Source organism: Lipotes vexillifer, unplaced genomic scaffold, assembly GCF_000442215.2.
Source record: "Lipotes vexillifer unplaced genomic scaffold, Lipotes_vexillifer_v1.1 scaffold785, whole genome shotgun sequence".
NCBI classification, from domain to species: domain Eukaryota; kingdom Metazoa; phylum Chordata; class Mammalia; order Artiodactyla; family Lipotidae; genus Lipotes; species Lipotes vexillifer.
This window is the reverse complement of record NW_006791778.1, coordinates 719,882-740,103: the sequence shown is the minus strand read 5'-3', so window position 1 is coordinate 740,103 and position 20,222 is coordinate 719,882. Positions and strand designations below refer to the sequence as shown.

The window sequence follows — 20,222 nt, the reverse complement described above, 5'->3', positions numbered from 1 at the left end:
GGGAGGGAGACACAAGAGGGAAGAGATATGGGAACATATGTATATGTATAACTGATTCACTTTGTTATAAGGCAGAAACTAACACACCATTGTAAAGCAATTATACTCCAATAAAGATGTTAAAAAAAAAGAAATATGGGTGTCATGCATATTGTATAAATCTCTTAACTGCTTTTGCCTAGTTCACAAGTGCAAGGCTTATCTTTTTTCTTAAAATGAATGTAAAACAGTGAAGACAGGACTTTCCATTTTCCAGGTTCTTGCTATAATGTTATTCAGGTTCTCCAGAGAAAGTAGACCTTGGGGAGACAATCCATGGAGCCCAGGTGATATGTTCTATTGCTTCTGCAGAGAGGATGAAACCTTCTTACTACCACAGCTTTGGTAAGCCCGAAGATAAGGCAAATTTTAATGGGGGCTGCCTTAAAGTTACTGTTGCAGAGGGACTAATTTTGGCAAGTACTGTGTTAATACAGTTTATCAGAGTATGGTGATAAGAGACGAAGGTTGCATTTTAATGCCAATTAAGTTCATTCTGTTTAGTCACGTACTTCTTACCCTAGCCAACTGACTGATTGAAAAGATATTTTAATACAAGCAATTACTAAAAAATTAATTGGAAACACCAATTAATTTGAAAGTTTTTAATTAATTGACTGCTCTAGGAAATAGTTGTCAGTTTAAGAAATCATCGGTCCCTTCCCAGCACATTGAGTCAGGCTGAGATTTAGTCACCCAGCACTAACTCCACCTCAGTTCTCTATGGAGAACAGCCTCTCCCTTCAGCCCCCTGCTCCAGGATGACACAATGAGTAACCCCTAGTCATAGAAATCAGTCTCTTTGTTTTGTTTTGTATTATGTTGTATGTCATTGAATATCTAAATACAAAGGAAAAAAATACATTTATGTATGTTTCCACAACAGAGACTATGGACTTTGGGTGATTGTGATGTGTCAATGTAGGTTCGTCAGTTGTAACAAATGGACCACTCTGGTGGAGGAAATTGATAATGTGGAGGCTGTGCATGGTTGGGGACAGGTGGTATATGGGGAATCTCTGTACCTTCCCCTCGATTTTGTTGTGAGCCTAAAACTGTTCCAAAATGTAAAGTCTTAATTAAAAAAATAATTTGACCATAAAAAATTGACAGAATTCAATATTTTAGGTAACTTTAAAGACCACAAATTATAATCATACAGTAAAGACCTTGATTATATTTTGGGGGAGGCAATTCATATTCCATGTAGATTGCTTCAACTTTTTCTCAGAATATTTATCTTCTGCATCCTAAACCTTTATAGCCAATCTGCTCCTGGATTGTTACCTCCAGTATAAATAGCAAAAGGATTAAGGAATACAGGTCCTTTAATATAATGCTTCTTTGTTCCTAAACCAAAACAATTTGAAAAGAAAGAAAGAAAGAAAAAGAAAAAAAGCAAGTTGAGGGCATTCAACCCAAGCTATTCTAAGCAGTTCCTGTTTTTATGTAGGAACAGAAAATATATATAGCAAAGCTGGGAAATGATGAAGAATTATTTCTGACTGGCATTTGTTTAGGTCAGCAGTAATGTGTCCAAGCCTTCAGACAAGTCCCCAAACTGTCACATTTCAGACAACTCTAGTTTGCCAAATAACATTTTATTGTTTGCTTGAACCTTTTAGGAATGACAAGGAACTACATTGTCTTCATTGAACAGCCTCTAAAGATGAATCTGTGGAAAATCATCACTTCTAAAATTCAGGGAAAGGCCTTTTCAGATGGAGTAAGCTGGGAACCCCAGTATAATACACGGTTTCATGTGGTGGATAAGCACACTGGTCAGGTGGAGAATTTTGAGTGTATTTATTGTGAAAATGATTGGACATGAAGGCAAATTTCCATGTGATTGACTTTTGCCTTCACTGGGCATTACTTGCATAAGACACTCTTAATCAAGGATATTACCTTCTTCCATAAGTAGGGCTAGTTATTTATTAATTAGTACAGTGGCTTTTGCATATTAGAAAATTGTAGGAAATGGTTTTATCCTTTAAATTATCTGATTCAATTAAAATGACATCTAGGAAATCCTTTTAGCATGGATTTTTCCATATAATATTTGCTAAAGAGGATATTGTTCATGCAGAGGTCTTCTGTAACTTTTGCAGTGATATTTTTATTAGCTGCTTCTATGATTTCTTGATATGTAAATATGATAATCCTACCAAAGTCTAAAGCATATTAGTTAAATATCTTTCTATATACTCCTGATTAATAGCACTGTTGTATTTGTCTACTTTTAAACCTCTCTAAAGAAATAGTATCCTAAATTTACTGTACCCTAATTTCATTACCAAAAAATCCCATTTTAGTAATGAGTGCATTTTTCAAAGGATTAGTCACTTAATTTATCATAAATTCTTTTTTTTTTTTTTTTTTTTTTTACTCTGAATTTAAAAGTATTACTTAGAATGCAAAGAACTGGAATTGTACTTTATGGTGTGAAGAATCATTCCAGTCCCTGCTTCTTTTTTTTTTTTTTTGTGGCACGCGGACCTCTCACTGTTGTGGCCTCTCCCGTTGCGGAGCACAGGCTCTGGACGTGAAGGCCCAGTGGCCATGGCTCACGGGCCTAGCTGCTCTGCGGCATGTGGGATCTTCCCAGACCAGGGCTCGAACCTGTGTCCCCTGCATCGGCAGACAGACTCTCAACCACTGCGCCACCAGGGAAGCCCAATCATAAATTCTTAATAGAAGTATTTTCTATTTAACCATGTAGTTAAGAGTCTAAGATTTATTTATCTTTCAAAATATTGGGCCATATTTCGTGAGAACTTTAAAGTTAGTTGAAACAGTTGATTGGTCTATATCAAATAGCCCCAGTTCATTGATTAATATGAGATGAGATGATTTTAAATCAAAGCATATTTGCTTCCACATTCCAAATTCTGGTTTTTATACCTACCAAGCCTGTCACTTAAAGAGGGGGAAATCTTCTTAATTTGAGCTTTGTGGATCTGTACCCTAAAGGAAATAAAATAAAATATCTATTTTTCACTGTTTGTGTTTTCCCCTGCAGCTTCTTCCAGGGATGTACTACAGTAAACCTTTTGTTACTTTTCACCAAATCAATGCCTTTGAGGACCAGGGCTGTGTTGTAATTGATTTGTGCTGTCAGGATGATGGAAGAAGCCTAGAAGTTTACCAACTACAGAATCTTCGGAAAACTGGGAAAGAGCTTGATCAGGTAAAATTCTCTGATTTGTCATGAGTTGTCAAAATATTTTTGATCTAGCCAAATTCTGGCTTTGGGTTTGGAATTAGCTGTTTCTCTTGCCTCTTTTGTAAATAAGGAAGGAGAATGGTTTTAAAGCATTGAAGATACAGCTTTGTAATTTATCTATTTAATATTTCAAAATTTGAAGTATGTATTTACATAATACCTAATAAATAAAAAATATGTTAAAGAAAGCCAAGAAATATGTTTTGAAGCGCTTGTGATTAGTTCCTTATTACACTTGGGCACTAAACATACTTACATTTCCTGGAAGGAATAGTGAAATGGACTATAATATTAATTCTTTGATTAAAAAAAAGTGTATCAGTTCATCTAGCTTGAAGGGATTTACTTTTTCCTGATAATCAGTTCAAGGCAGAAGTTTTCCTTGGATTACGTAATGTAAATTGTTTTCTGCTATAGTTTTATTTTAATTAATTCGTTAATTAATTTTTGGCTGTGTTGGGTCTTTGTTGCTGCGTGCGGGCTTTCTCTAGTTGTGGCGAGCAGGGGCTACTCTTCGTTATGGTGCACGGGCTTCTCATTGCGGTGGCTTCTCTTGTTGCGGAGCACGGGCTCTAGGCGCGCGGACTTCAATAGTTGTGGCTCGCGGGCTTAGTTGCTCCGTGGCATGTGGGCTCTTCCCAGACCCGGGATCGAACCCATGTTCCCTGCTTTGGCAGACAGATTCTTAACCACTGCGCCACCAGAGAAGTCCAGAGTTGCAATTTTCTGATTCTGTTTATGACCTTACTCAAAGTTTTGTGTTCTTTCGCCTTTTTGTTTCAGGTAGAAGAGCTCCTTTCAAACTTTCTTGAAAGGCAGGTTTAGTGGTGCTGAACTCTCTTAGATTTGTTTGTCTGGGAATGCCTTTGTTTCTCCTTCATATCTGAAGGATAACTTTGCTGGATAGAATATTCTTGGGTGACAGTTTTTATCTTTCAATATCTTGAGTAAGTCATTCTATTCTCTTTTGACCTGTAGAGTTTCTGCTGAGAAATCTGCCAGTAACCTAATGAGGGTTCCTTTGTAGGTTACTATCTTTTTTTCCCCTGGCTGTCTTTAAAATTTTTTCTTTGTCATTGACTTTTGACAGTTTTAACATAATGTATCTTGGAGAAGGTCTTTTTGCATTCAGATAATTAGGTGTTATCTTTGCTTCAGAGACTTGGATATCCAGTTGTCCAGGTTTGGGAAGTTCTCAGCTATTATTTCTTTAAATAAACTCTCTGCTCCTTTCTTCCGCTCTTCTCCTTCTGGGATACCCATTATCCTTATGTTACCCTTCCTAATGGAGTTGGATAATTCCTGTAGAAATCTTTCATTTGTTTAGACCTTAGTTCCCTCTCCTCTTCTGTCTAATTTCTAGCTTTCTATCTTCAAGCTTGTTAGTTCTCTCTTCCATATGGTCTGCTCTATTTCCAGTGCTTTCTAACGTGTTCTTCATCTCATTTACTGAATTCTTCAGCTCCAGAATTTCTGGTTGGTTATTTTTCATAGTTTCAGTCTCTTTGGTAAGGTATTTCTTCTGTTCATTTGTTTTATTTCTGAGCTCATTGAACTGCCTTTCTGAGTTTTCTTGTAGCTCATCAAGTTTCTTCAGGACAGCTATTTTGAATTCTCTATCGGTTAGATTGCAATATTCCATGACTTTAGGTTTGATTTCTGGAGATTTGTCTTTTTCTTTTTGTGATACTGTGTTACCATGTTTTTTTTTTTTATGGTGCTTAATGAGTTGATGTTGCCAGCACGTTTGAAGTAGCAAACACCTTTCTTCTTTAGGTAAAGCTTTTTTTTTTTTTACTAGATGCTAACAATTCAACAGGTTAGTTATTAGAGGCCTTTCTTTTGTTCATAAGTAGGTGGCACAAGTTTTTGGTTTCTCTTACTTGAGCTGTTTGTGGCTATATTTGAAAATCAGCACTTTCCACCCTCTACGACCTCTGTGAGAGGTGTTGCCTGGTGCCCTCCCTCTCAAACCTTATGCCTCCAGGGTCACTGGTGCTTTGCAGCTGCCGGTGTCACTGCTGCTGCTGTTGTTGCTGCCTCGGGCATCGGGGTGATGGGTACGTCTGTCATGTTGGGGTTGCCTGTGTTGCAGGCACTGCTGCTGTTGGGGGAAGGTGGTAGTGGGGGTAGCCAGGGTGTCTGGGGCCTCTGCTGTGTCTGGAGTTGTTGGGTTCCCAGGCACCACAGCTGTGGATAGGGGCCTGGGTCATGGCCACCTCCATGGCTGGAGGGGTCACAGGCCCTGCTGCCACTGTTGCTTGATTCCCTGTGGCTGTGGGTGCTGCTGCAGCCAGGAGGCCGGAGTCATGTGTGCTGCCTCCCCTGCTCTTACTGGGTTCTCTGGGGCTGCAGGCTCAGCTACTGTAGCTGGGAATCGGGATTATAAGCACCACCTATGCTTTCCTCTCAGTTCTGCCTCTTCAGTGTGCTCCAGTCCACCCACCTTTAGGTGTACAAATGTGTGGAACTCTCCAGCCTTTCAATGTGTTGAGCAGGTGAACCTTTCTTGAGTTAACATTATGTTATTGGTTGTAGACTGAAGGGGAGAGACAAAGGGAGCATATCATGCACTATGACGCTGATGTGTACAGTGTAACGCTGATGTGCTTATTTACTAATAATTTTTCTCATGAATGGATGTTGGATTTTAATGTATTTTTTGCACTGTTGAGATAATGACATGACTTATCCTTTCTTCTACAAATGTGGTGAGATACACTGATTAATTTTAAAACATTTATAATAGCCATTGATTGATTTTTGAATGTTAAACTAATCTTCTATTCCTGAAGTAAATCCCAGTTGGTTGCACTGTATTTTTAATATATTTCTGGATTTGCTTTGCTAATATCTTATTTAGCATTTTTTGGCATCAATTTCATGATTAAGATTGGCCTGTAATTTTTCTTTCTTATAATATCCTTGTCAGTTTTTTAAAATAGATTTAATTAATTAATTAATTAATTTTAATTTTTGGCTGTGTTGGGTCTTCATTGCTGCGCATGGGCTTTCTCCAGTTGCAGCTAGCGGGGACTACTCTTCATTGAAGTGCGTGGGCTACTCTTCGTTGCAGTGCGTGGGCTTCTCGTTGCAGGGGCTTCTCTTGTTGCGGAGCATAGGCTCCAGGCATGCGGGCTTCAGTAGTTGTGGCGTGTGGGCTTCATTAGTTGTGGTTCGCAGGCTCTAGAGCGCAGGCTCAGTAGTTGTGGTGCACAGGCTTAGTTGCTCTGCGGCATGTGAGATCCTCTTGGACTAGGGCTCAAACCCATGTCCCCTGCATTTGCAGGTGGATTCTTAACCACTGCGACCCAGGGAAGCCCCCTTGTTAGGTTTTGTTATTAAGGTTTCGCTGATCTCATACAATGAGTAGGAAATTGTTCTCTTTTCTACTCTCTGCATGAAAAGTATAAGATTGGCATTATTTCTTAAATGTTTGGAATAATTCAACAGTAAGATCATCTGGGCCTGTAAGTTAGTTTCTTTATAGGTAGATCTTAAATTATAAATTACATTTCTTTAATAGTACAGGTTTAGTCTGATTCTCTATTTCTTATTGTGTCAGATTTGGTAAATAGTCTTTTTCTAACAAATTTATTAATGCCATCTAAAATTTCAAATTTGTTGACCAAATGTTATTCTTGATATTCTATGTTTTAAAAAAATGTATGTAGGTTTAATTGATAGCCCCTGTTTTTATCCCTTATGTGGTTATTTTTGCTGTCTTTTTTGTTCCTTTAGGCTTGCTAGGTTCTCATCAATTTAATGAGGCTTTTCAAAAGGCCAACATTTTGGCTTAGTTGATCTTCTTTAATGTGTGTTTGTTTTCAGTTTCATCAATTTATGCTATTATTTTCATTTCCTTTTCTACTTTCTTTGTGCTTAATGTGTTCCTTTTCTAACTAAGGATATAAAACCTTAGTCTGTTATTTTTCTACCTTTCCCTCCTCAACATATATACCTTTGGGATGATAAATTTCTGTCTAGCAGAGCATCCCACAAGTTTTGATATGTTTTATTACTTTTCAGTTAAAGTATTTTCTAACTTTCACTGAGATTTCTTCTTTGAAAATTTTTTTTAAACTTTCAGACAAATGGAAATCTTTCTAGTTATTTTTCCCATTGATTTCTAGCTTAATTTTACTGTATGATTTGAAGTTTATGAAATTTATTGAGATTTGCTTTATGGCCCAGAAAAGATTATTTAAAAAAATGTTTTATGTGCATTTAAAAATAATGAATTTTGGATGTAGTGTTTTGTATATGTTGATTAGGTCATATTTTAAAATAATATTATTCAAATCTTCTTTATTCTTTTTTTTTTTTTTTTTGCGGTACGCGGGTCTCTCACTGTTGTGGCCTCTCCCGTTGTGGAGCACAGGCTCCAGATGCGCAGGCTCAGTGGCCATGGCTCATGGGCCTAGCTGCTCCGTGGCATGTGGGATCTTCCTGGACTGGGGCATGAACCCGTGTCCCCTGCATTGGCAGGCGGACTCCCAACCACTGCACCACCAGGGAAGCCCTTCTTTATTCTTATTGTTCTCTGTCAGTTATCATATAACATGAAATGTATATTAAAATCTTTTGCTTGGAGTATAGATTTTTCTGTTTCTCCTCATAGTTATGCTAATTTTAAATTTACATATGTTGTGCTCTGTGTACCTACAAATTTAGGATTGTTTCACCTTCCCGGTTTATTGAATATTTATCTCTAAGTAATGCTTTTTGTCATGATGTTTGCATGCTATAACTTTCCCATCCTTTTACTTTTAACCTTTCTAAATATGTACCATGTAAGCAACATATATTTAGAAAATCCATTGTGCTAATTCTTTCTTTTTTTTTTTTTTTTTGGCGGTACGTGGGCCTCTCACTGTTGTGGCCTCTCCCGTTGCGGAGCACAGGCTCCGGACGCGCAGGCTCAGCGGCCATGGCTCACGGGCCCAGCCGCTCTGTGGCATGTGGGATCCTCCCGGGCCGGGGCACGAACCCGTGTCCCCTGCATCAGCAGGTGGACTCTCACCCACTGCACCACCAGGAAAGCCCCATTGTGCTAATTCTTGACTTTTGAATGGCACATTTAGTTAAACCAGTCATTAATATTTTGAGGTTTAAATATGCCATCTGACTATTTGCTTCCTATTTCTCTCACTAATTCTTGTTTTCTTTCCTTTCTTGCCTTCTCTACATTAGTTGAGCATATTTTATTATTTCATTTCCACCTCCCCTCCCCCAAACATCAGTCCACCCTCTGACCATTAGCTTGGTGGTTACACATTCTTTTAGTGGTTATTTGAGAGATCACAATATGCATCCTTGATTTAACACAATATATTATAAATCAGTTCTTTTAATTCTTTCCAGACAATGCAAGGACTCTGGAACACTTTAACTTCATTTACTCTACTCCTGATTTATATGCTACTGTTCTTACATATTTTAATTCTTTCTATATATTAACCCTTATAAGGCATTCTTATTAATGTTGTTTTATGTAGTCATAATTACCCATACTATCCATTTGCCCATATCTGTACCTTCTCTTGCTCTTAATTCCTTCTAGCCTCTCTGAGCATCCATGTGGAATCATTTTCTTTCTGACTGAAGAACACCTTTTAGTGTTTTCTTTAGTTCAGATATGCTGGTGATGAAATCTCTGTTTTTGCTTGTCAGAAAAATGTCTTTATTTTACCTTCTTTCTTGAAGGATGTTTCCACTGGATAAAGAATCTAGGTTGTTATTTTCTTTTGACACTTTAAAGATATCATTTCATTGTCTTCTGATTTCTGTTAAGAAATCAGCTGTCAGTCTAAAGCTTTGCTCCTTTGAAGTTGAACTACGCCCCCCCAAGATTTTCTCTTTGGTTTTCTTTAGTTAGTACTATGATATTTTTTAGTATGAGTTCCTTTTGATTTATTTTTACTTTTTTTTCCTTAAGGATTCTTGAATCAATGGTTTGATGTCTTTCATTAGTTTTGAAAAATTTCGCCTGTTATTTCTTCAAATATTGTATCTGGTAAGTCTTTTCTCTCTTTTCTTTCTGGGATTACAGTACACATATGCTACCCCTTTTCACTCTAACCCTCTGTTGCTTATGTTCTTTTTAGTATCTTGTATCCTTTGGTCTAAGTATCTTGCTTTGGATATTTTCTTCTTATCTATCTTACAGTTCAAACATTCTTCTTCTTCTTTTTTTTTAGCGGTATGCGGGCCTCTCACTGCTGTGGCCTCTTCTGTTGCAGAGCACAGGCTCCGGATGCGCAGGCTCAGCGGCCATGGCTCATGGGCCTAGCCGCTCCGTGGCATGTGGTATCTTCCCAGACCGGGTCACGAACCCGTCCCCTGCATTGGCAGGCGGACTCTCAACCACTACGCCACCAGGGAAGCCCCAAACATTCTTCTTCAGCTGTGTATATTCTGCTGTTAAACCGAGGCACTATGTTCCTAAACTCATTGCATTTTTCAGTTCTAGAATTTTGATTCCCTTCCCCTTTATAATTTTAGTTCTCTGCTACAATCCCAATTTAAAATAATTTCCTCCAACATATTCAGAATAGTTAAAGTCTGATAACTCTATTATCTGGATCACTTGTGGTTCTGTTTCTATCATTTGTTGTTTATCTTCTTGTTGTTTTTTAAATCATGCTCTCTTGTCGTCTCATGTGCTAAGTTTTATTCTATACAGAATACTGTGTTTGAAAAATTGTAGGAGGGATATTTTGAGACTCTGTTATCTTCCTCTAGGGAAGATTTTCATTTGCTTCTGGCAGATGGCTAGGGTACATTATCAATTGAAGATATTCTTAATCTAGTTATAGGGATTGAGAAAATTTGAAACATGATACAGTCGCTACAAGAGCTGGACTGTTTTTATTTTTACTTCTAGGGTACAGCCTAAGGGATCCTGACCCAAAGAGCTAGAGGTTTATCAAGGCTTCCCCTTCTTGGAGACTTTGAACTACAACTTTTATTTCTCTACCTCCTCAAAACTATCAAAATCTCTTCTCATTAGGGCCAAGTGATGGGGGAGTTGGTATGGCAATATCCTTATAAAAGGGTAACATGAAGGAGCCTTGTGGTGATGGAACTGTTCTGTACCTTGAGTATGGTGGTGATCATATGAATTTACATGTGATAAAATTGCATAAAGCTAAACACACATACACACACACACATACAAACACAAATGAATGTGTGTAAAATTGGTGAACTCTGAATAATGTTGGTGGATTATATCCATGTAAGTTTCCCTGTTGCAGTGTTGTTAAGTAAGAAGTCATCATTGGTGAGGCTGGATGAAGGATACATGGGATCTCTCTGCATTGTTTGTGTTTTTTAATGTGGTAAAATATACATAACACAAAAGTTACTATTTTAGCTATTTTTAGGTGTATAATTCAGTGACATTAAATACATTAATGATGTTGTGCAACCAACATCACTATTCATTTCCAGAACTTTTTCATCATCCCAGACAGAAACTCTGTATCCATTAAATAACAGCTCCCTATCTCCTCCCTCTCCCCAGCTCTTGGCAGCCCTTATTCTACTTTCTGTTTCTATGAATTTGCCTATTCTAGGTACCTCATATAAGTGGAATCATACAAGATTTTTTCTTTTGTGTCTGGCTTATTTCATTTAGCATAATCTTTTCATGGGTTATCCATGTTGTAACATGTATCAGAATCTCATTCCTTTTAAAGGTTTAATAATATTCCTTGTATGTATATACTACCTTTTGTTTATTCATCTGTTGGGGGACATTTGGGTTGTTTTCAGCTTTTGGCTATTGTGAATAATGCTGTTATGAACACTGGTGTACAAGTATCTGTTTGAGTCCTTGTTTTCAGTTCTTTCTTGGCATATACCTAGAAGTGGAATTGCTGGATCATATGGTAATTCTATTATATCTAACTGTTTGAGGAACTGCCAAATTGTTTTTTTTTTTTTTTTTTTTTTTTTTTTTTTTGTTTTTTTGTGCGGGAATTCCCTAATCTTCCTTATTTTTTTTTTTTTTTTTTGCGATATTTGGGCCTCTCACTGTCGTGGCCTCTCCCGTTGCCAGATGCGCAAGCTCAGCGCCCATGGCTCACGGGCCCAGCCGCTCCGCGGCATGTGGGATCCTCCCGGACCGGGGCATGAACCCGTATCCCCTGCATCGGCAGGCGGACTCTCAACCACTGCGCCACCAGGGAGGCCCTGCCAAATTGTTTTTAACAGCAGATGCACCATTTTACATTCCCACCAGCAATGCACAAGGGTTCCACTTTCTTCACATTCTCACAAACACTTGTTTTCTGATTTTTCTGTTTGTTTTATTGTTTTGTTTTTTGTTTTATAATAGCCATCCTAATGAGTGTGAAGTATTATCTTATTGTCGTTTTGATTTGCATTTCCCTAATGACTAATAATGTTGAGCATCTTTTCATGTACTTATGGCTATTTGTATATCTTGGTGAAATGTCTAGTCTAGTCCTTTGCCCATTTTAAAATCAATTGCTTTTCTGTATTATTTCTTACAGCTGCTTGTGGGTCTGCAATATATATCTCAAAATTAAAGAGTTTAATAAAAAATTCTTTTATATTTTCTCAGCCTTTCAGCTGCCTGTTCTTAAAAGCAGCTGATGTCCTTAGTGGAAAATTTGCCCCCAATATGTAGTTTCTGTGGGTTTCCTTCTCCTTCCAAATCTATGCCCTGTTGTTCTTCATTACCTTTTTTAGCTCACCAGTGCCTTCAAATAGCTGTTTTAAACATTTTGTCCAGTTTTTCTATCTGTTCTCAGGGAAACAGTTGATCCATATTGCCTAACTCACCATTATTGGCACTCTCTTTTTGTCCACCTATGGTTTTGCAAGAGACAAAAATGTTTAAATAAATTTAAAAGTAAATTTTTAAAAGCTAATTGTTTATGAAGCTTAAAAATAGCACTAAGTCTTTACTTAGTAAAAACATTTCTGCATGTTATGGAGATGATATTGCCTAGATATATGGGGGAAAATGGCATAGTTTGTTCCCCATCTTACAATATTTCAAGAGAAGAAGATGTGCTTAAGCCATTCTTACTGTCATAAAAAATACACTTATTTTATTAGCATCTCCTGCTTAAGCATCATCTTTGCAGAGATGCTGTGTTGTGGGTCCCCAAAACCACTGTTTGTTTTGATGATTCACTAGGAGGGCTCATGGGTCCCAGAATAATCAGAAAAAAAGAAAGGTACATGGGATGAAGTCTGGAGGAAACCAGGTGCGTGCTTTCAAGAGCCCTCTCCCAGGATATGCTTGATTCCTCCAGCAACTCGTGACAATACATGTGAAATGTTGCCTGCCAGGGGAGCCCACCCAAGCTGGTGGTGCAGGGTGTTTGTTGGGGATCAACACATAACACATATGGCCCCTACATGAGTAACTGCAATTACTGAAGTTGTAGAGCCCCGTAGAGAAGGCAGGTGTTCATTATAAATCACGTTGTTAGCATAAACTATAAGAACAAATTAGTACAGTACGCCTCAAGGCCTCAGGCATGCGAACATACTCTTATCAGACTGAACATTCAAAGGGCTCCGTTCCTAGGTGCTGGCCAAGGACCAGGCATGAAAACAGGGCTTTCCTGAGAATATGCAGGGTTTGAGCAACCCAGGCCTGCTAAGTTAGCCCATTTCCACACAGAGTTCTTCCCGGACCAAACCTGAGGAAGGAAGCACCCATTTTACTCTCTAGTCCCTCACCCTTCAGTGTGTTTCTTATTGGCACTTATCACTATCTGACTTTGAGCTATATAATCATTTATTTATTTGACACTACTTAAGTAACATATATTTCTTATCTATTATCATTCTTTCTCCACTAGAATATAAGGCCAGAGACTGTTTTGTTCACTGTTGTATTCTCAATGTCTAAAACAGAGCTTGGCCTATTGTAGGTACTCAACTGATATTTGCTGAGTAAATGAATGAATGAAAATGATCATTTATGCAATTACTTAGAAATGCCAATAATACTGACTGGATCTCAGTTATTGGGACATGCTGTTATTCTATGAATGACAATTTTCTCAACAGTTTATTTCTCTCTCCTGAACAGGTCTATAATTCAGTAGCCAGATCTTTCCCTCGAAGGTTTGTTTTGCCCTTACATGTCAGTTTGAATGCCCCTGAGGGAAAGAACCTCAGCCCCTTGTCCTATTCTTCAGCCAGTGCTGTGAAACAGGCTGATGGAAAGGTATGCTATGAATGGACATTAGACTAAGACTTTGATCCTCAGTAGTGTTTCTTCATTCACTAGTAAAGTAGTGTGGCTATGTAGTGTGGCTGTTCTCCACAATGTTTGGTGCCCAGTAAGTTTTATAACATTCAGCTGAGCAGGGGAAGGTCATGGAGCATGGCTTGCAAAAGAGCCACAGAATTCTGGGTGGGAGTGAGCAGTGTATTTACCTATCCCTTTTGTGTTTTGAAACAAATATATGAAACTTTCTAATGGTTGTGGAATGTCTAAGTATTTGAGATAGGAATTGACCATCCCCATCTTTTAGATAATTTGCACTTACATATCATTGTGTGGCTAACAGTGTCTCAGCTTTAGTAGAATAAAAGCCCACTTCTACCTCCTATGCCATTTGATAGCTTAGTCACAAAACCAGATAATCTTTTATATGTTCATACACATGATGAAAAGAGGAACAATATTAAAAAATGACATAGAACCTCAGTTTTCAAGCCCTGTCACAAACTCTTATAGGGTGTTAGCCCCACGCTGACCTACACTGAAGAAAGTAAGAATTAAGCAATCACTACAAATCCTTTTGTGCCCTCATTTAGATTTTGTGCTCTTATGAAAATCTATATCCTGAGGACCTAGAAGAGGAAGGAGGTGTTGAATTTCCCCAGATTAACTATGGCCAATTCAGTGGCAAAAAGTATCAGTTCTTCTGTGGCTGTGGCTTTCGGCATTTGGTGGGCGATTCTCTGATCAAGGTTGACGTGGTGAACAAGACACTGATGGTAATGAAATTCTCTTTCCTTTTCTGAACTCTTAAAAAACTATTCTGCCCTTTGAATTAATTTCTGTTTTTTTTTAAGGTAGGTCTTGAGATTTTTTAATATTTAAGCAGCTTAGCCACTTACTTTTATTAAATCTGAGAACCATGGAATCACATAGATTAGGGGTATGTTCCCTCTAGGGAATCTAAATGAACCACAAGCCCAGAGAAACAATTCTATGCTTGATAGTATTTTGAGAGAAATCATGGGACACCTCTATTTCAGGTTGATGGGAAACTAATTACACCATTTGTGTTTGATGATAATGGAATCTGCAGCTGCAAAAGCTCCCTCTCCTATATTTAACTCAGTAAATCTGATTCTTCTACTGTTGGACCATTGCATTGACAGTCAAATTCATGCTGGGACTGACAATAACTATAGAAAGCTTCCAGCTCATAACCAGTCTTTTATCAAATACTTTTTTGGGGACTTACAGGTTTGGAGAGAAGATGGCTTTTATCTCTCAGAACCTGTTTTTGTTCCAGTACCAGGAACCAGTGAAGAAGATGGTGGGGTTATTCTTTCTGTGGTGATCACTCCCAACCAGGTAAATGTATTTCCGTCACTTGTCAGAAAGAGAAATAGCACTGGGCCTTCTGAGGGTTATATTTAGTGATGCTGTTGATGGTTTATTTTGATTCCAATTTGGCACCTTCTCCCTTTTCTTCCTCCCCTTATTATTTGGGTACCCTTTTATCATAATCAGTACTTTATTACTGTTTTAAAGTTCTATTTTAGAACCATAATAATAATTAACATTTGCATAGGGATTTATTTACAACCTCTTTCATACATATTATCTTATTTAGTCATCAAAACAACTTTGTGGGGTACCATTTTACACGTAGAATTTGTAACTTAAGGAAGTTGAAAGAGACTTGCATCAGATCTCATAGTGGTAAAGCCAGTATTTAAATCCCAAACTTCTGAATTCTAGTCTAATATTTCATACCACCATCTGTGCTGCCAATTTAAATTGAGTGACCCAAGGGACTTCCCTCATGGTCCAGTGGGTAAGACTCTGTGCTCCCAATGCAGGGGACCCGGGTTCCATCCCTGGTCGGGGAACTAAATCCCGCATGCATGCCGCAACTAAAGAGTCCACATGCCTCAGTGAAGACCCGGTGCAGGCAAAATAAATAAATAAATAAATATTTTAAAAAAACCTAAAAAATAAAATAAAATAAATTGAGTGACCCAAAAATCTAATGTGATAGGCCCTGACCTAGTGTCTCAAAAATGTTGATATCTTTTAAAAAAAAAATATTTATTTATTTATTTGGCTGCACTGGGTCTTAGTTGCAGCACATGGGATCTTTAGTTGTGGCATGCGGGCTCCTAGTTGCCTGACCAGGGATCGAACCTGGGCCCCCTGCACTGGGAGCATGGAGTCTTAAGCACTGGACCACCAGGGAAGTCCCAATAATGTTGATATATAACTTCTTGTCTAGGGCAGTCTTGTGGCAGTAGGTTCACTTTGAGTACCAGCTTTGATCAATTATTACTGGCTACCTGGGGTGTTGGATTCTGAGGCTTTTTAAGGTTTAGGTGAGGAAAGTGCTGTGATCAATTAATAATGCCTGCCATGGGCTTAGGAGGACTTGGTCCTCATGCCAGGTACTTGCCACTCCTGTAATTAGACCAGGGCAAATCTCAGTCTGCCTTGCAATGCTACCTTTTGAACAGCTCCAAAGTAACACAAAATGGAGTCATTTCATTTTAGAAGAATTTTTATGTCTCTTAGGAGATTGAAAGGGGCAGGTAAAAAGATCCTTAAACCCAAAGAGATCCTATGAAGGTGATTGATACAGAGAACTTATTCTTTGCTCTAGATATGTACTTCTTCAGCTGTAACTTCCTTTTCTGTTCAGTTCAGCATTCTGCAAACATTTAGTGAATGAATAGGCAAGGCACTGTGCTAGATGCTGGGGGTGGACATGAAGATGAATAATATGTAGTCTCTTAGGAATTTGACAGCCCACTGGAGGAAACAGATTTTTTTGTAGAAAAAAAATAAGAGAGAATATTCAGTATTGGCTTTCCTCTTCCAGAATGAAAGAAATTTTCTCCTAGTCTTGGATGCCAAGAACTTTGAAGAACTGGGCCGAGCAGAGGTGCCTGTGCAAATGCCTTACGGGTTCCATGGCACCTTCGTGACCATCTGATGGAACATCCACAAGGTCTGGGAACTAGGTTTTAAATGAATGTGCTCTGTACAAAAGAGAGAGCAAAGGTGCACCTTACCTTCCAAACCATAGACACCTGGTTTTAAAATTTCTATTAAAAATGGAATTCATGAGATAATTATGGTTTTATATTTTCTTAGGGATCTTCCTTGAAAACATTAAGCAAGTGTTGATACAACCTTTTGAAGAGAGTTTTAAATTTATATTTACTGGATATATCTTATAGGTAATAAGAATACATGAAAGAAAAACTAGACCTGATTATCACCACCAGATAAGTGGGTGACAGAGGTTCCCACACTTGGGAGAAGAAATACAGATAACCATAGCTAGTAGAATACAAATATAGGTCTGAAAAGCCCCTTGTTTTTTCCATTACAGCCTGCCTGTTGCTACTGGTCCTAAGGTACTCACAGAGGATGTCATGCTTGGAGGCTCCTTCTAAACTGGCTATTTCTCTGCTGTCCAGAGCAGATGCCACTGCAGTTGAACCACCAAGTACCACCTCCTACCCTGCCCCCGGCTCAGCCTTCGGAGGCTGTTGTTTTGAGGGATGTTGTTAAAATCAGGCATTTTTCCCTAATCTCCAGGTGTCTAGTTCTTCAGAGAACGATGAAAAGTTGGTAGTTCTTACCATACGACCCAGCAATTCAACTACTGGGCATATACCCTGAGAAAACCATAATTGAAAAAGACACATGTACCACAATGTTCATTGCAGCTCTATTTACAATAGTCAGGACATGGAAGCAACCTAAGTGTCCATCAACAGATGAACGGATAAAGAAGATGTGGCACATATATACAATGGAATGTTACTCAGCCATAAAAAGAAACGAAATTGAGTTATTTGTAGTGAGGTGGATGGACCTAGAGTCTGTCATACAGAGTGAAGTAAGTCAGAAAGAGAAAAACAAATACCGTATTCTAACACATATATATGGAATCTAAGAAAAAAAAAAAAGGTCATGAAGAACCTAGGGGTAAGATGGGAATAAAGACACAGACCTACTAGAGAATGGACTTGAGGATATGGGGCGGGGGAAGGGTAAGCTGTGACAAAGGTGAGAGTGGCATGGACATATACACACTACCAAACGTAAAATAGATAACTAGTGGGAAGCAGCCGCATAGCACAGGGAGATCAGCTTAGTGCTTTGTGACCACCTAGAGAGGTGGGATAGGGAGGTTGGGAGGGAGGGAGACGCAAGAGGGAAGAGATATGGGAACATATGTATATGTATAACTGATTTACTTTGTTATAAAGCAGAAACTAACACACCATTGTAAAGCAATTATACTCCAATAAAGATGTTTAAAAAAAAAAGGTTGGTAGTTCTTCATTTAGTTGGGCAACAGGTGGCACTAGAGACCATATAATCTTTGCATGTCTAAACCCCGTTAGTTTTTACCAACAGCCCAAATCAGCCTAGATCTGTCATTTAAACCTCACATCAAAATACCGTGTTCCCTTTTCCTTCAGTTATACTCCAAGCCCAGGCCAGTTAAACTGTGCGTGTTCCATGTGCGTGTTGAATGGTGCTGGAGAAGCCCCCCAAACGTGTAGTTTGGGGCAGTGTGAACTCATTAGGCTCACTGCACAGTCCTGGACCAACATAGTCAGTTTCTCCTCAGTTTTCCTTGAGAGTTATTATAAACATCACAAACCCTATTCACCTTAGGAAAGGGTTCCATACATACAAATGCCACATGTCGGGATTTGCATTGTGGCAATAAAATAAAAGTTCTAAGTTTTGTGTCTGTGTTGGTGAGATACAGAGTAATAGCAATAGGTACGGAATAGAAGATGCCTAAACAGAGCTAATATAGCAGATGTGGGAGCTTAGAGGCTGAGATAACCATAAGAACATAAATCCCTCGTTGTTTCATGGAAGTCTTCAAAAAGGCATTGTACTCCCCCAGATCAGACATGGAAGTTTGATCCAGATCTTATTTGGATCTGAAAGGTGAAGAAGACTCCAGTGGACATCTGGAAGGTACATAGGTCTCTCTGATCATGTCTTTCTTCTGTTTGTAAACCTTTACTCCATCCTACTACACAGAGAATAAAGCTCAAACATATAAAGTTTAGCAGTATAAAAATAAGATTTTGACCCAAGGATACCTGAATTCTGCCTTGGCCCTGCCATCTATACAGTTCTTGAAGGAGAAGACAAAAAAGGATCAACAACATTTTATAATCTAGGTGTATATGCCTGGTAATCCAATGCAGAAAGTTCTGGAAATTGAATGAGCATATGACTGAGGCTCAGAGCCTAGGCAGGGCCTCTTCCTTTCCCTAAGTCCAACTCATCACTGGACAGTGTCCAGAGACTCAAGGAAAGGAACTATGTGGTGCACAAGTGAGGGGAAAAGGGATTAGGGTGCATCCTAGTGACCTTATCTTAGTTACATCTGGAAAGTCACTATTTCCAAATAAAGCCATATTCTGAGGTACTGGGGGTTGGGACTTCAACACATTTAACTTTGGAGGGGACACATTTCAATGCATAACAGGATGACTGAGGGTGAATTTGGTGAGTACCTTTACATAGAATTAGCTTTAATAAAAGAGCAAGAACTCTGCAAATGCAGTGACATACTTTACTAAAGCAAATAACTAAAGCAATTTCTCAGAAATTCTTTCTACCTTTTATTTTATTTCGATTCTTTAAACTGAATTGGGAACAAGGGAAGTGTTTGTGTAACCATTGATGGTTATAGTATTTATCTCTGATGCAGTCAATGCCTGGGAAACATTGTTTATAAGTGATCCTGGGTAAATAATTCACTTATCTGGGTCTATGTTTTCTTATCTGTAAAGTGAGAGGACTGAAATAGATTTTGAGTTTCCATCTCAAAAATCTCTGGTTTATAATTATTTAAAGTTCTTTCATTACAGCCCGATGGGGGAAAGGAGAAAAATATTTGAAAACGTGTGAGGAAGTTTGCTACACATTAATAATTTAATGCACAACAAACAGCATATATAGCTGGAGACAGGAGACATCTGGGAGAAACCATCGTGGGGCTTATATTTCCACCACGCCCATGATTTTATCCCTCCTTTCCAGTGCCTGGAACAGTGCCAGCCACAGTAGGTATTCAGTAATTAATGAAAGAATGAATGTAGGCGAGAAATGCACTGGTGCGTACTGGGAACTATAAGTAGTTTGGCCACCAATTATGAGTAGATGGCGAGGAAACAAGATCCTTTCACTCTGGAGGTGTCTACATTGGACAGAGAATAGCTAATGTGTGTGTGTTCATGGGTGCATGTGTTTATACTGCAGCAACTCAGAGTGATAAACGGCTCCATGCATGCATATGGATGATAAGGACAGCTCGAGAGTTTCCCTTTGTAAGAATCTTTACAAATAGTCCAAAGGTAGTATCATTTCTTAAAGCCACGTGGCCCCACACGTGCTGGCCCTGGGACTCGTCGCAGAGTAAGCAGCGACTGGAGGTTTCTACAACCCAGGGCTTTCTAGAAGGCAGTGGGAGGGACCTCATTGAGCAGACATAAAAATGAAGTACACTAAGACCCCACCCACCTTATTTGACCGCTCTAAGGCGGACCCAGGTCGCTGAGCGCTTGCTCTCCCAAGAGACTGAGATAGCAAGAAACGCCTGTTACGGCCTCCAGGCCGGCAGAGGGAGCCCAGTCGCAGGGTGAAGCAGAGAGCACTTGTGCCGGGAGCCGTCCGCACTGCGCAGCCGCGGAGGGAGGC

At 38.9% G+C, this 20,222-nt stretch overlaps 1 protein-coding gene across 1 annotated transcript in view; it reads left to right on the top strand.

Moving 5' to 3' along the window:
* Window positions 1–16,497, top strand: part of BCO2 (beta-carotene oxygenase 2) — a 46,601-nt gene extending 30,104 nt beyond the window's left edge. Inside the window, 8 exon segments of the mRNA XM_007464634.1 lie at window positions 257–280; window positions 283–384; window positions 1,665–1,825; window positions 3,062–3,229; window positions 13,347–13,484; window positions 14,081–14,263; window positions 14,742–14,852; window positions 16,357–16,497. Of these exon segments, the coding sequence (XP_007464696.1) occupies window positions 257–280; window positions 283–384; window positions 1,665–1,825; window positions 3,062–3,229; window positions 13,347–13,484; window positions 14,081–14,263; window positions 14,742–14,852; window positions 16,357–16,470 (1,001 nt within the window). The 3' untranslated portion in view covers window positions 16,471–16,497.
* Window positions 16,498–20,222: the final 3,725 nt, after the last annotated feature.